The sequence below is a fragment of the Orycteropus afer genome, unplaced genomic scaffold (assembly GCF_000298275.1).
Source record: "Orycteropus afer afer isolate SDZICR_OR568_19922 unplaced genomic scaffold, OryAfe1.0 scaffold00023, whole genome shotgun sequence".
NCBI classification, from domain to species: Eukaryota; Metazoa; Chordata; class Mammalia; order Tubulidentata; family Orycteropodidae; genus Orycteropus; species Orycteropus afer.
The window spans coordinates 4,964,352-4,980,128 of NW_006921610.1; the positions used below are offsets into that span (position 1 = coordinate 4,964,352).

At 37.6% G+C, this 15,777-nt stretch overlaps 1 protein-coding gene across 1 annotated transcript in view; it reads left to right on the forward strand.

Moving 5' to 3' along the window:
* The window catches only part of NEB (nebulin), a 260,540-nt gene that overhangs the window by 25,710 nt on the left and 219,053 nt on the right, over positions 1 to 15,777 (forward strand). Inside the window, 15 exon segments of the mRNA XM_042783652.1 lie at positions 2,042 to 2,158; positions 4,142 to 4,246; positions 4,332 to 4,439; positions 4,537 to 4,641; positions 5,052 to 5,150; positions 6,113 to 6,217; positions 7,841 to 7,948; positions 8,029 to 8,142; positions 10,332 to 10,433; positions 10,527 to 10,634; positions 10,725 to 10,829; positions 11,845 to 11,943; positions 13,841 to 13,945; positions 14,493 to 14,600; positions 14,687 to 14,800. Of these exon segments, the coding sequence (XP_042639586.1) occupies positions 2,042 to 2,158; positions 4,142 to 4,246; positions 4,332 to 4,439; positions 4,537 to 4,641; positions 5,052 to 5,150; positions 6,113 to 6,217; positions 7,841 to 7,948; positions 8,029 to 8,142; positions 10,332 to 10,433; positions 10,527 to 10,634; positions 10,725 to 10,829; positions 11,845 to 11,943; positions 13,841 to 13,945; positions 14,493 to 14,600; positions 14,687 to 14,800 (1,602 nt within the window).

The window sequence follows — 15,777 nt, forward strand, 5'->3', positions numbered from 1 at the left end:
TCATGAGACTAGAAACCATCAAATGAGTAGATAGAAAATTGCAATGAACCTGGCGTGTTACATGTGAAGACATCACTCACTGCTGTTGAGTTGAACCTAACTCATAGCAACCCCTCCTTGGGTTTCTGAGGCAATATCACTACAGAAGTAGATTGCCCAACCTTCCTTCCAAGTGTGAAGGCATCAGGTAGGACCAAATCAGGAGAGAGTGGTATCTTGGGAAGCAAGTGAACAAGTGAGGTTTCTGGTTACCTTGACAAGAGCAATTTGTTTAAGTCATGATGTTTAAAAGCTGACTAGAGAGGATTCAAGAGTGGATGAGAAGAGAGAGATTGAAAGCTCTAAGTATATCCAACCTTTTCAAATTTTCTGTAATGATAAGAGGAAAATGGGGCAATAGATGATGGATAAATGTATCAAGAGGGGATTTCTTAAAGATAGGAGACATAAATATCATGCCTCTAGGTTGATGGAAAAAAAATCCACTCTTGAGGGAAACATTGATAATGTAGAATGGAGGAAGGATGGCTGGAGTTATGTAATGAGGAAAGAGGAAGAAATCTGGTGTTGAAGAGGAGAGGATGGCTTTACCACAAACCCTGATGGTTCTTCCACACAATAGGAGAGAAGGCTGAGTAACTTGAATGGAAGTTGGGCTGTAGCTGGGTTTGTGGAATTATTTTCAGGTTGTTTCTGTTTTCAAAGAATTATATAATTCTATAAGGTAGAAAGGTGATCTAGTTCTTCAATTCCTGTAGAGTGTCCCCTGAGTCCTTTGTGTAGGCTATAGGGGTGATGCACCTCTGTTTCTGTTTTATATCTCCTGCCTTTGGATATGAAGCTGGTCAACTTTGTTTTTGGAGGTTCTTAAATGTTGGTAAGGAGCTCTGGTAGCATAGTGCCTAAGGCACTTGACTGCTAACCAGAAGGCTGGCGCTTCAAACCTACCAGCCACTCCTCGGAAGGAAGATGGGGAAATCTACTTCCGTAGTGATACTGCCTCAGAAACCCAAGGAGGGGTCTTTATGAGTCGGGTCTGACTTGATGGCACATAACAACAAACAACAACAACAAATGTTGGTAAATGATTTAGGATTCCTTGAACTTGTCTATAGTCTAGGGTTATATTACCTGAATAAATGACTTACATTGGAGATTATGGTCAGAACCAGTATTGGTTTCTTGTTCTACTCATTGTGGTAGAACTTTTGGCAGGAGCTCTTGGACACCTCCCTGCCCCCTTACTGTGTCTGCCATAGCTGGAAGTGGAAGTTGTTGTTGTTGTTGTTATGTGCCGTCAAGTCAGACCCGACTCATAGTGACCCCTCCTTGGGTTTCCTAGGCAGTATCACTACGGAAGTAGATTGCCCCATCTTTCTTCCGAGGAGTGGCTGGTGGGTTTGAACCGCCAGCCTTCTGGTTAGCAGTCAAGTGCCTTAGACACTATGCTACCAGGTCCTCCCGGAAGTGGAAGTAGAAGGGACCAATGGCAAAGATGAGGTTCAACATGTATCCCACACCTAGCTGCTTCCTCTTCCTCCAGCCTGCACATTAAAATGCACATGCTCACACCCACACACAACCATAGATTAAGAGGTAGGTAGGTGATGCTTCTATCTTCCTTTCTTAAAAAAATGTCTTGCCAGATAGGTGGCTAGAGGCTAAGAGCTAGGTGAGGATTCAACAGTAGCAAGTATCTGTTTTGTCATTATTTGTGCATCTCTCTCTCATTCTTTATAAATCTCTCTCTTTGAGGGCAGGGACCATATGTTATACTTTCTTGTGTCTGTCCCAGAGCCAGGCACCTATTCAGCACCCTATGAATCTTTTTGAATGAATAGGAAGAAAAGATATCCTGCAAATGTATGCAGTTTCTCTGCTGGTGTTATGAGTTACTATTAGTATTTTGTTTACAAACTGTCAAGCTGCCATTTTTCTACAGAGAAAATTGATTTGTGAAGCTATGTCATAATATCTGTAATAGAGATGAAGACACAAATAACCAGGAGAGTCACTTTATCACTTTATTTCACTCCTACAGGTAAAATACAAAGAAGACTATGAAAAGAATAAAGGAAAAGCAGATTACAATGTACTTCCTGCTACTGAGCAACCACTACTCAGGCAGCTGAAGGCGGCAGGAAATGCCTTGAGTGATGTAAGTATATTCTTGTCAAAAAATGTTTTTTAAATCACAGTAGCAAGACAGATGACGTTTTCCCCCTTCCGTAACGATGAAATGCATATATAACTTTGCAAATACTTTAAGGTTATGGTGTAGCAGTTTCACTGGGATGATGTAACCATAAGAAAACGTTAGTGTTTCTGTGTATGATATGTCTCAATTTTCTCAGGCTGGCGGATTTCGTTCAAAGAACAGGGAAATCCTCAGTTGCTTATAGGTTCCAGATGCCTATGTCTCTGAAAGACAAGGAGAGAGAGATGAAGCTGCTTTAACTTCCTGCCCTGTGCTCTCTAGGCCTGCTGCCATAAGAAGGACGATGTCCAGGGTTTCACAACTTCTCTCCCCACCACTGCCATTTTCTATTCAGTTTGGATCCAGAACCAGAACTCATCATTTATAGATCATAGGGCTTAAAAGATGACTCCCCATGAATTCACAGAAATTTCTACTTACGGAATTGTTAAGAGCCTATTTCATCAATTAGATTTAAAATAGAGTTGATAAATGAGAATTGGGCCTGGCATTAAAAGACTGACAGTCCAAGACAACTTTGGCTGTATATGTATAGTTAACTGATCACATATTCTGTGTTGTAAAATATTGAAATACTAGGAAATATTGGGAAAGTTTAATACTAACCTAACCACAAGATTAGGCATTTGTCTTTAGGAGAGTGAATATATAATCAACTGAGTATTTCCCTTACAGTTACATTAGTGTTACGCTTTCTCAGTGTTCAAAGATGACATGTAGCTCTCTGTGGGGTTAGTTACCTTTGCTTTGTCCCTTGAATTAAGTCAGCAACTTAGAATATATGTGCATATGGGGAGTGGCATGGGAAGGTATAAATGAGTCTGTCCAGATAGCTCTGCTGGGAAATCAATGCAAGACACCTCACCTGTTTCCTAAATGAAAGGAATCTTTATCAAATTTAGGAAAGCCCAGGTTCAAATTAACTTTGTTGATAAAGATAAGAATGTAAAAACATTAAAACCAGTAACACTACTTATATTTTCAAAATCCAACATGAAAGAGTAACAATGATCTGCTTTATCAATTGTACATTTAAAATCAATGATTAAAATTTAAAACTAAAACCAATAAAACAGCCTCAACATGAAGAGCAAACATTGACAGAACAGAGATTACAGACACGGGAGTAGATTCTGAAATACTTCTTAGTAAGTGAATGACAAAGGTGATGGCTCCCACCTAATACTAAAACATCAAAATTTGTTCTAATGAATATATATATATATATATATATATAAAACACTACAGTCAGAAGCTACACAGTGTCCATGTTTTCTCAAGAACACAGGCAATAGTCATGAAATTGATTGCATACAGAAACATAAAACAGGTCTAAAAACTTATTGTTTATATGTATTGTTAAGAGTTAAAGATAAATCCCAGCAGAGAAGAATAGTTAGTAGATTCATAATTTGAGTTCTCACGGATACTTTATTTTTAAGGTTAATTGACTAGATGTATAAGAAGGGATTTTTCCTTGGTAGGAGGGGGAAGAGAATGAATATTTCTCAACTTATATTAAACTTTTATGAAGGATTGTTTAAAACAAAAAATAGTTGGTGTTGATTAAAACATTCTTGTTTCTTGTGCATCATCATCGAGGGAAGTGTATGTGAGTTGAGAGGTGGAGAAGACAACAATTCAGAATTATATAAGATTTCTACAACTAAGGGCTTGGACAAAGACAGCATATTGTTTTTTTAAATTTTTTTTTAGTATATTACACTCTTAGACTTTACAAGAATCACTAATGGAAAAGCCTGATGATTCGTGACACTTCAATGTTTGATTGTCAGTTTTTAAGACGTTTGGCAGGAGATCTTTTTTTCTTCTTCTTTGTTTAGTGTTGGAAAATACAAGTGTTATAATCAGCGTGGGAGTGACAGGAATCTACTTTAACTGATTTTTTTCTTTCTTTGACAGAAATTGTACAAGGAAAACTATGAAAAGACAAAGGCAAAGAGCATAAATTACTGTGAGACACCCAAATTTCAGCTGGATACAATTCTGCATAACTTCAGTAGTGATGTAAGCAATCCTATGTTCACTCCATCTGCTAATGAAAAGACCCATCATTTCATCGATAATGAAATGAAATATGTTTGTCTTTTAGGCTAAATATAAAGATTCTTACTTGAAGAATATTTTGGGACATTATGTTGGCAGCTTTGAGGATCCATATTATACGCATTGCATGAAAGTCACAGCTCAAAACAGTGATGTAAGTTCTAAGACAATCATTTGATTTTTCCAAATTATCCATTGTTAGTGCGTAAATACAAGGTTGCAGACTTAAGTCTTATTTCTTCTCCTCCTAGAAAAATTACAAAGCAGAATATGAAGAGGACAGAGGCAAAGGCTTCTTCCCCCAGACCATAACTCAAGAATATGAAACAATCAAGAAGCTAGATAAGTGCAAAGATGTAAGTCTGTAGCATGAACTTCGATTGTAGCATCTAATGGCCAAGATATGTTTAAAATCTTGACACTTTTACAAATCAGCAAGAAAATTGTAAGAAGCAAAATCAATTTTGTAGCCGATACACTATTTTTCCTTGTTTGCATCCATACATTTCAAGAGTTAATTCTTGCTCATCTTCCCAAAACAGTTAGGGAGAATCTGAAGATATAGGAAAAATTTCTTACTGAGATGTAAATAAATCACTAAATAATAAATCCCTCAGAGACACTGCATTCTTGTTAACAAAACAAGTATTGTATTAACTGTAAATTTGTTTGTTTTAGATGGGACAGGTTCTGCTTTCTTGGGCTAAAGGCCAGCGTGGACTTGACAGATGATACTGCTAAACCAATTCCTTTTCTCTCCTTCCAGCATACCTACAAAGTCCACCCGGACAAGACAAAGTTCACACAAGTTACTGACTCTCCTGTTCTGGTGCAAGCCCAAGTCAATTCCAAACAACTGAGTGATGTATGTTCTGCTAAATATCTAGGCCCTCCAATTATGAGAGATAACTCTATGCATAAAATCCAATGACTGGTTATATTTATTTAGCAAGTTTAACATGTGCATATTTGTAGTCACCTAAAATGTTTTTCTATTTTTTAACCCTTTATCTTCTTGGGAAGATAACAGCTATGGTGGAATAATTATATGAAGGAAACTCATGTGGCTTAATCCATTGAAATGAACATGAACCCTTGAGTAGACAAAACTGAACTCAGATTCTAATTCTCTCTATTATGATATGGTAGTCTAGACAAATTATGTAACCTCTTCTGCATCATATTTCTCTTTTATAATTTATGACTGCTTTAAAGTTGAAGTGAATCCTTAGATCATAGTACACAGACTGGCATAGAATAAGTATTTAATACATAGGATTTCTTTCTCTCAGATAAATTTTCAGAAAGTGGAGACTTTGAGACAAATATTTTGTCATATCAGGCTTGAAATATGAATTTCCAACTTGTGTTGAATTTTTAGAAATGTAGCCCCAGTAGATTTACAGCCAGAATGGAAGACTTCAACTAGAGTATCAACAAATCATAATGTACACGCGGGGACACAACCAGATTTGTTAGGGAAGATTCTCTAGAAGATGAACATTGACAATGAAAAGGAAGAAAGAGCTGTGCGGCTCTCAGAATCTACAGGGCCAGTTGTTATATCCACGGAGGAGAAAGAATATGAAGGAGCAACTTCATTCCACTGTGACCCTGCCATGGCGACACACGTGACAACACTGTCAAATGTCCAGCACATAGGATGTAAATAATGCAGAGTGATCTATCCAAGCTCTGGATCTCTCTTTTGATCCAAACAACTTTCCCAGATGTCGCAAAATGTATCACACACTATTTTTTGTGTTTTGAAATAATACTTCTTCTGAACTGACTGACACTCTCTTTTGCTCTCTCTTTTGCTCTCAGCTAAATTACAAAGCAAAACATGAAAATGAAAAATTCAAGTGCCATCTACCCCCAGATACTCCTGCCCTCATTCAGCACAAAGTCAATGCTTATAACCTGAGTGATGTAAGTTCTTTGTGCTCTATGCCATGTGATATACTGACAACTTCTGCTTTTATTTTTGAATCCCTAACTAAATAATTATCTCAATATTAATAATATTTAATAATAATATTTCATTGTAACACTTGTATCACGTTCCTGTGCCTCAACCAATGTAACCATTTGAATGACTTATAAAATTTTAAGTAGCTTTGTACAATTAGACTATCAATACATTTTACAAAAAAGGAGCTCTTGTGGTGTAGTGCCTAAGGCATTTGACTGCTAACCAGAAGGTAGGTGGTTCAAACCCACCAGCTGCTCCATGGGAAGAAGATGGGGCTATTTGCTTCTGGAAAGATTTACCACCTAGGAAACCCAGTGGGGGTTGCTATGAGTTGGAATTGACTCAATGGCAGTGAGTTTTGTTTTTTGTTTAATACATTTTAAACAATTCTCAAAATGCCACCATCTTCAAGTAATTGTGAGCCTTAATGTTAGATCTTTTAGCTATATATTCATGTATACCATATTCCAATTAATCTTTTTCTCAAAAACTTACTAATTTTTTTTAGATAAAATTCCATTTCATTTATTCTCCAGGCTTGTAATTTCCCTTATTTTATTCTAATGATACATATTTCTACATGTAAGAGAACTTGTAATTACGAAGACATAGAGTATTTATTCAAAAGGCATAAGGCTAGGTATCCATTGTATCCATTGTCTGAACTTAATTTTATGGAAAAGTCAAATTACCCTTGGAGATCTATTTCTTTAAGAATTCTGTAAATGAGCCCTGAGATTATCAAGCATCAACGATGATTGTAATGATTCATGAAATAACATTTGCAAAGGACATAGAGATCAAATGAAAGTAATGCCTTTATGTCCAAAAAGGTATATTAACTGTAGAATATTTGTACCACTCTACAGCATATTCAGTATTAGGAATCAAATATTAGTACAATAATTAGAAATAAGTTGATTTGATAAGAAACTCAAATGGAGAGTAGAGAAGCCTGATTTTGGAGAATTAGAAGCTCCAGCTTGAGGAAAATTATCTAAAATGTGCATGTTTTCTCTCAAATGGTAGAAAAGATCTATTTTTATTTTATAAAGGACCCTTGTGGCACAGTGTTTAAGCACTTGGCTGCTATATGAAAGGTTGTTGGTTTGAACCCACCACCCGCTCCACAGAAGAAAGATGTGGCAGTATACTTCTATAAAGATAACAGCGTTGGAAACCCTATGTGGCACCTCTATTCTGTCCTGTGGGGTTACTATGAGCTGGAATCAACTCACTGGCAATGTGTGTTGAGTTTTAAAATTTTATTTTATATTGTTGTCTGCCAGTGAGTTGATTCTAACTCATTGCAACCTCATGTGTATAGAGAAGAACTGCACTCCGTAAGGTTTTCAAGGCTGTGACCTTTTGAATGTGGATCGCCAGGCTTATTTATGAGGGTCCTCTGTGTGGCTTTGAACCACCCAGCTTTAAGTTAGTAGTCCAATACTTAAACATTTAAACCACCCAGGGATTCCTATTTTACATTAAGACAAGATACTTAATTGTCCTTTAGTCTTTAAAATGTGATGACATGCATAGCACTTTTGCCAACTTCTTTGCTACAATTTTCTGTCCAGAATATTTATAAGCAAGACTGGGAGAAGAGCAAAGCTAAGAAGTTTGACATTAAAGTGGACGCCATTCCCCTGCTGGCAGCCAAAGCCAACAGCAGAAACGTTAGTGATGTGAGTATGCCCAATGTCAGGGGCCTCAGGGATGCTTCCTGATGAGTAAGATCTTGCTCACATGTGTAATGTCATTGCAGGTGATGTACAAGAAAGACTATGAAAAAAATAAAGGGAAAATGATTGGAGCTCTCAGCATTAATGATGATCCCAAGATGCTGCACTCTTTGAAGACGGCCAAAAACCAGAGTGATGTGAGTATCTTTATAATCACCCTTCTTTTCAGATGTGGCTGTATTTTCTGTTTACTGTAACCTTGGAAAGGATGTTAACCCATTTGAAATCTTAGATTTAGGAAGACAAATCAAACATGAAAGCCCAAGTGGGAAAGGAAGATTAACCTCCACATTCTTATTTATGTGACTGCACATGGGACATGTTGGGACTCCAGTGAATATCAAAAAGGTTTCCTTAATTTCCTTAATGCCCCTTACTTATCAGGAAAGAAAATGTACCACACTATAATTTTCTTTATTGTTTTACCTAGAAATAGGCTCAGTATTTCAACATGTATAAATATATTTACATGTGCATGTAAGTATTTACTCCAAGCTCTGATTTGATTTAAGGTAGTTTGCAAAAGTACATATATACAGAAAGAGAAAAAGCAAGAAATGAGAAAATCAAGCTAAGGACAAATAGAGTAGGAGAAGTTTGGTGAAGCATAAGCTCACAAACAAAGCATTTTAAAATTTTTGTTTAATAATTATATAATTTTAAATGCCTTAAAATATTTGTTGTCATTGTTATTTGCCATGGAGTCAGATCCGACTCACAGCGACCCCTCCTTGGGTTTCCGAGGCAGTATCACTATGGAAGTAGATTGCCCCATCTTTCTGAGGAGTGGCTGGTGGGTTTGAACCACCAGCCTTCTGGTTAGCAGTCAAGTGTCTTAGCCACTATGCTACCAGAGCTCCTTTAAAATATTTATTAAAATAAAATTAAACTCTTTATAAAAATTGCTTTTCTAATTAACAGCAAAATAAATATACTAAAATTATTCACAAATAATTTTGTGTTTATTGAGTATATTTTTGCATTTCTATATGGGAGAATTAAAAGAGATTTGAAGAACTATGTGATGTTGCTATTCATAAGGTTTTCCTTGGCCAATTCTTTGAGAAGTGAACGGCCTCTTCCTTCTTCCTAGTCTGTCTCAGTCTATAAGCTGGGCTGTTATCTGTGCACCAGGTGCATCTCGCTGGGTTTTAAACACCAGAGGCTCAGCCTCAAAACTCAAGTCTACATGTCACCACAGTAGGACAAACCGACAGACAAGTTTGTCTTGCTGTTGGAGACCTCTCGTATCACCCCCAACTGGGTCCCTGTGGCTGACTGTACCTCTGTCTGGCTTCCTGGCTTTTAATCCCCTTTCTCCTGCTCTTCTGCCCTGCTGTTTTGTGCTTCCCTGAGTTGTCCCTGGGGCTGACTGCTCCTCTGTCCGGGTTCCTGGCTTTTTATCCCCTTTCTCCTGCTCTTCTGGCCTGCTACTCTGGGCGGGCCTGAGTTGCCTCTCCTCACCTAATCCCTTCGGCTGACTGCTCTTCTCTCTGGCTTCCTGGCTTTTAATCCCCTTTCTCCTGCTCTTCCCGCTTGTTACTTAGGGCGTCCCTGAGTTGTCTCTCCTCACCTGTAACCTGTAACCTGTAAGCCTGGGGCTGATATATGTGATAGATGCAGTAAAATAGAGAAAGCCATCTTTTCCTGTATTATTGATATACAGTAAAATGGCAGACATTAATGACAAAAGCCAACTTCTAGAGGTGAATGGAAAAAGTGTTTTCATCAAATGCTTTACTGAATGCTTTCCTGGGACTCTGTTTAAATATCTTAAGTCCACCTTATACCTCACTCTAGTTGTTGTTGTTGTTGTTATGTGCCGTCAAGTCAGCCCTGACTGATAGCGACCCCTCCTTGGGTTTCCGAGGCAGTATCACTACGGAAGTAGGATTGCCCAACCTTCCTTCCGAGGAGTGGCTGGTGGGTTTGAACCGCCAGCCATCTGGTTAGCAGGCAAGTGTCTTAGCCACTATGCTACCAGAGGGTAACTATTAAAAAATTCATTTTCCTTCCAGCATGTTCAAACGGAAATAATTGCTTTAAGATAAAACTTTTAGATGGCAGCATTGGTGTGCTCTAACTTATTCAGTCTGATACATATTAGAACTAGTTACATAAATGTTTGTATGGTACTCAGAAGACTAAGTAATAGAAAATATGAGCCTCTATCATACTCATTCAGTATTTCTGCTTTGTGGAAAATAAATGCTGAAAAAAACAAAATATGGCCCTTTGGTTAAAAGATAAGAATGACATGCATTTTGCTCTATGAGGTATATTTTTCTTTTATTGTCTTTCCTTAATTTCCTTCTCCCTTTGACAGAGATTATACAAGGAAAACTATGAGAAGACAAAGGCAAAGAGCATGAATTACTGTGAGACTCCTAAATATCAACTTGACACTCTGCTGAAGAACTTCAGTGAGGTTGGGACAAGCATGATTAATTCTGGGGCTGGAGGACTTTCCTTTTGTTTGGCAAATAATTGTAATTTGGGTTATATGTGTTTTCTTTTTCAGAATAAATATAAAGATCATTATGTAAACAATATCTTAGGACATTATGTGGGCAGCTTTGAAGACCCATATCAAATTCACTGCATGAAAGTTTCTGCCCAAAATAGTGACGTAAGTTTGAAGACAATTGTTCATGCCTCACAGTGACGTTGTTTGGGAGCGATGACAATTGTGATCTACTTTTGTTCTTTCTCATTGTAGAAGAGTTACAAAGCAGAATATGAAGAAGATAAAGGGAAATGCTACTTCCCTCAGACAATAACGCAAGAATATGAAGCAATCAAGAAGCTAGACCAGTGTAAAGATGTAAGTCTGCTGCTCTGAATTCTTGAAACTGGGCTTGGGATTCTTGTGACATCTAGTGGCAAATGGAGCAGGAGTTAAAATGTTAGCATCTAGTGGTTAACAGGAGTTATTAAATTTAAGCTTAGTTTTTGGGTGGAAAATACATATATTACTATGAAGAAAAGTATTTGTTACATAATAAGTTCGGGTTTTAAAAATCTTTATTTCCATTAGTTCAAGTAATGGATATAGGACAAAGGAAGGTTGTAGAAGTTTGTGAGAAATAGATGTTCATTCATTCAACAGGTTTATGTTAAGGGTCTAACCATCTAAGGTACTGTCCTTGGTGCTGGAAAACAGCAGAGCCCAACGTAAACCATGCCTGCTTCTCATGGAGCATGCATTCTAGTGAGAAACACAGATACTAACCAAGGAAAGAGAACCAGGAAGCCAGATAGACATCAGGCAATACTAATAAAACTAATATAGGATATAAAGATGCAGAATTAAAATAGGATGATATGAGAGTGAGTGAGTAAATGAGTAGGCACTTGACATCGACTGGTCAAGGAAGGTTGAAACAGTAATGGTCTAACCACACCAAAACCAGGGGAAGAGCTTTACATTTAAGGAATTCAAAGGATTAGATGACTGGAACGTATCAGGGAGGTAGACAGTCATAGGAGGTAAAGTGGTAGGAGATGAAGGAGGGATTGACTCATGTGGGCTTGTAAGCCAAGTAGTCCAGATTAAATACCAAACACAGTGATATTTGTATTGTAAGGCTTAAGCAGCGGAAAGACTAATTAGGTTGCTGAATAATAGCAGGGAGACCAATTTAGAAGCAAATGCAGGAGAGAAAGAAGGAGAGAAAAAAATAGAGGGAGGGAGAGGTGAAAGCATATAAAGCAAGATTTCAAGAAAGAAACAAGCGATATTTGCTTTGGTGGAAAAAAAATTCACATGTTAGTATGTACAGCAATAAGAAAATAAAGATGCATTAAGAAATTTCATTAAAGAACATCTTCTTTCTCAGCATACCTACAAAGTTCATCCAGATAAGACAAAATTCACGGCCGTCACTGATTCTCCCGTACTATTGCAAGCCCAGCTCAATACGAAACAGCTTAGTGATGTAAGTGCCTTGATTTATCCTGGAATGGGTTACCCAGAATGTTTTACTTATTTAAAACATAAGTACTTAAGGACTTAATCTTCATGGGTTTATCCACTGTCTCAATAATGTTATTTTTCAAGACTTGTTTAATACAATGCCAATAATGCTGCCTCAGGAAAAACAGTATTAGACCATAATAAATAGCTAATATTTCTTCAATAAGTTACTGATTTGTCTTAGGAATACCTTACTTACTCATTAGAATCCATTATATAACAAATATAATGCACCCTAAAATTTCATGCCAACTTTAGTGAACTATGACCACAAAAGTATCCCCTTGGATAGGTAACAAGGCAAGTATTTTCTATTCTTGGTTTGCTAACAAGACTTTAAACAAAGAATGAGAGCATAGAAATCAGAAAGGCAACCAGCAATGGTAAGAAAACTAACATAGGCTGATGAAAAAGAATTAAAATAGGGTGAGGTGAGGGGGAGTGAGTGAACAGGCACTTTCCATTGGGGAGAGGATGTGTTAAAGAAGATCAAAGGCAGGAACGGGCCAGCCATGCCAGGATGAGAGGAGTAGCAGCGCATCTCAAACATTTATGGGCATGTGGATCACCTGGGACACTGTTAAAATGCAGATTCTGTCCACTGGGTCTGACATGGGATTCAATATTCCCAGATGATGATGATGATGCTGGTCAGTTGGTGGACCACAAACACACACAGCAAAATGTGCCAGCACAGCAAAATCCTCAAGTGTAACATATGTTTTCTTGGTAGGAAAACGAAATATGCAACTCATCCTACTATAAATGTAACTCGGAAGTTGCATAGGTTGATAAGCAACTTTTCCTAACAGGTTAATATTTTGTGCACTGAGAAAGAACAGCTAAACACAATTGAAACTGAGCCAGTACAAGTCAACAACCTGTGAGGAATACTGTACTGTGTACATGTGCCTGTTCACTACTTGTTCTTCTTCCTGGCCCAAGTATTCCACGGGCTCTGTCTTGAAGGTGCTTTTTACACTATTCCCCTCCATCTTATGTGTTTGCCCTTAGCTCTAGAATTCAACAGTTTCCTTTCTTTCTTGTCCTCCATTCTAACTTTTAAATAATTTTAAATGAGTTCTATAGTTAGGGTATTTTATACAATAAGAATTTACATATCTTAATTGTGTTAGTATTTTATTTGGAATCAGTATTGCTTTTGTTAGTGCTTTAATTACAGAGTTTAGAGGTTTTGAGTTGTCATGCCCTCAAGGCACAGCTTAGGGATTCATATCAGACAATAGGTTTTCCATCTACACTGTGATAGTGTTTACAAAATGGCAACTCACAGTTTGGTTATGCCACAGCCAGTGAAATTGGAGATTAGATTTGGGCCTTGTGTTGTCTTTCAGGTGATGAGGCCCTATATGGTACTTCAACTAGCATCAATTTAAGGCATTTTTCTAAAAACATATACTAATGACCCATCTATCTACCTATCTAACTGTCTGTCTATCCATCCATCCATCCATCCATCCATCCATCCATCCATCTATCCATCCATCTATCCATCACTCCATCTATCTATCTATCTACCTATCTATCTATCTATCCATCTATTAATCTTATCTATCTATCTTTCCATCTATGTTGTTAGTTCCCATCAAGTTGATTCCAACTCATGGCAACCCATGTGTGCAGAGTAGACTGCTCCATAGTGTTTTCAAGGCAATGGTCTTTTGGAAGCAGATCACCAAGCTTGTCTTCTGAGGTGCCTCTGGGTGGATTTGAACCACCAACTTTTTAGCTAGTAGTTGAGCACTTAACCACTTGGTCTACCCAGATAATCCCTGACCATCTATACTGTTCTGCCTAAATTCAAGGAATTTCCTACCTTTTCTTCTTTTTTTTTTCAGCTGAATTACAAAGCAAAACATGAAAGTGAGAAATTCAAGTGCAATGTACCAGCAGATGCTCCACAATTTATCCAACATAGAGTCAATGCTTATAACCTAAGTGATGTAAGTACCCAAAACACAAAAGCCTATGTGAAAAGAGGAAATGTTGTAGGAGTTCAAAAGACTGGATTAGGAGTTATGCAAATAAACAGCCATTGAGGTTGTTATAAGTAGAACTTTTAAGGTCCAACGAACTGGCTTTTACTTAGCCATTAGATTTCATTTTCACTGGCTTTAATGATCAGATATATCTCTCAAATATCCCTCTGCTAATCCCAAGAGTTTTACATGATATTTTCTATGTAAATATCACATTCCACATTCTCAATGTAGTTGTCATTTTATACTATCCTTTATACAACAGGAGAACAGAGTCTTCAGATAGTTCATAGATCATTAGAAAACTTATTATACTTACTTAGTGAAAGAGAGGAAGAAGCTGGATGATAAATGAATCAATAGTTACATTGTCATTTGGTAAATATACATTTGTAGGTGAAATAATTCTATATACATAAAATGTCTTTCTGTTTTCTTCTTTTATTTTTACTGGATTAATTTGTGTTAGATATTGTTCTTATAATTTCTTCGCTAATATATTTCTGTCTAGAATGCTTACAAGCATGACTGGGAGAAGAGCAAAGCTAAGAAGTTTGACATTAAAGTGGATGCCATTCCCCTGCTGGCAGCCAAAGCCAATAGCAGAAATGCTAGCGATGTGAGTATCCCCAGTGTCCGCGGCAGGGGCCTCAGACATGTTTCCTGATGAATGGGACCTCACTCACATGTGTGACGCTGTTGCAGGTGATGTACAAGAGAGACTATGAAAAAAGCAAAGGGAAAATGATTGGAGCCCTTAGCATTAATGATGATCCCAAGATGCTGCACTCTTTGAAGACAGCCAAAAACCAGAGTGATGTGAGTACTTCTGTAAAACTGTTTTGTTTTCAAAGTGGCCCTCCAGTTAGCATGCCCATGTAAAAGAGTTCTAGTACAGCGGGGGGCTCTCTCAATTTCATAATAACAAACTGCTGGGGAAAATTTCAGAAGTAGAATGATTCCCCAGATTCCCACACCTATCACATTTGAAGAGAGAAATTACTGGATTGTACTTGATGTCTTTTTCATTTTCAAAAATGTATACATTAATATTTAATAGAATGTAAATCTTAGTTCTTAAAACTTTTGGGAAACATCACTACATGTTTTTATGTTTATATCTAGTTGAAACTCCACCACTCATCTGTCAGTTTGTCATACTGTGGTGGCTTGCATGTTGCTGTGAGACTGGAGGCTATGCCACAGGTATCTCAAATACCCTCAGGGTCACCCATGGTGGACAGATTTCATTGGAGCTTCCAGGCAAAGACAGGCTCAGAAGAAGGAAGGGGTCATCCACTTCTCAAAGAATTGGCCAGTGAATGCCTTATGAATAGCAATGCCTGATATACTACTGGAAAACTTTATGAATAGTCCTGAAACATTGTCTGATATAGTGCCAGAAGATGAGCCCCTCAGGTGAGAAGGCACTCAAGATGTGATTGGGGTAGAGCTGCCTCCTCAGAGTAGAGCTGACCTTAATGATGTAGATGGAATAAAGCTCTCAGGACCTCCATTTCCTGATGTGGCATGGCTGAAAATGGGAAGAAACACCTGTAAACATCCATTAATAATCAGAACATGAAATGTATGAAGTATGAATCTAGGAAAATTGGAAGTTGTCAAAAATGAAATGGAATGCATAAAGATCAATATCCTACGCATTAGTGAGCTAAAACAGATGGCTGTGGGCCATTTTGAATCAGACAACCATGTTGTTGTTGTTGTTACGTGCCATCGAGTCGTTTCTGACTCATAACGACCCCATGCACAGCAGAACGAAACACTGCCTGATC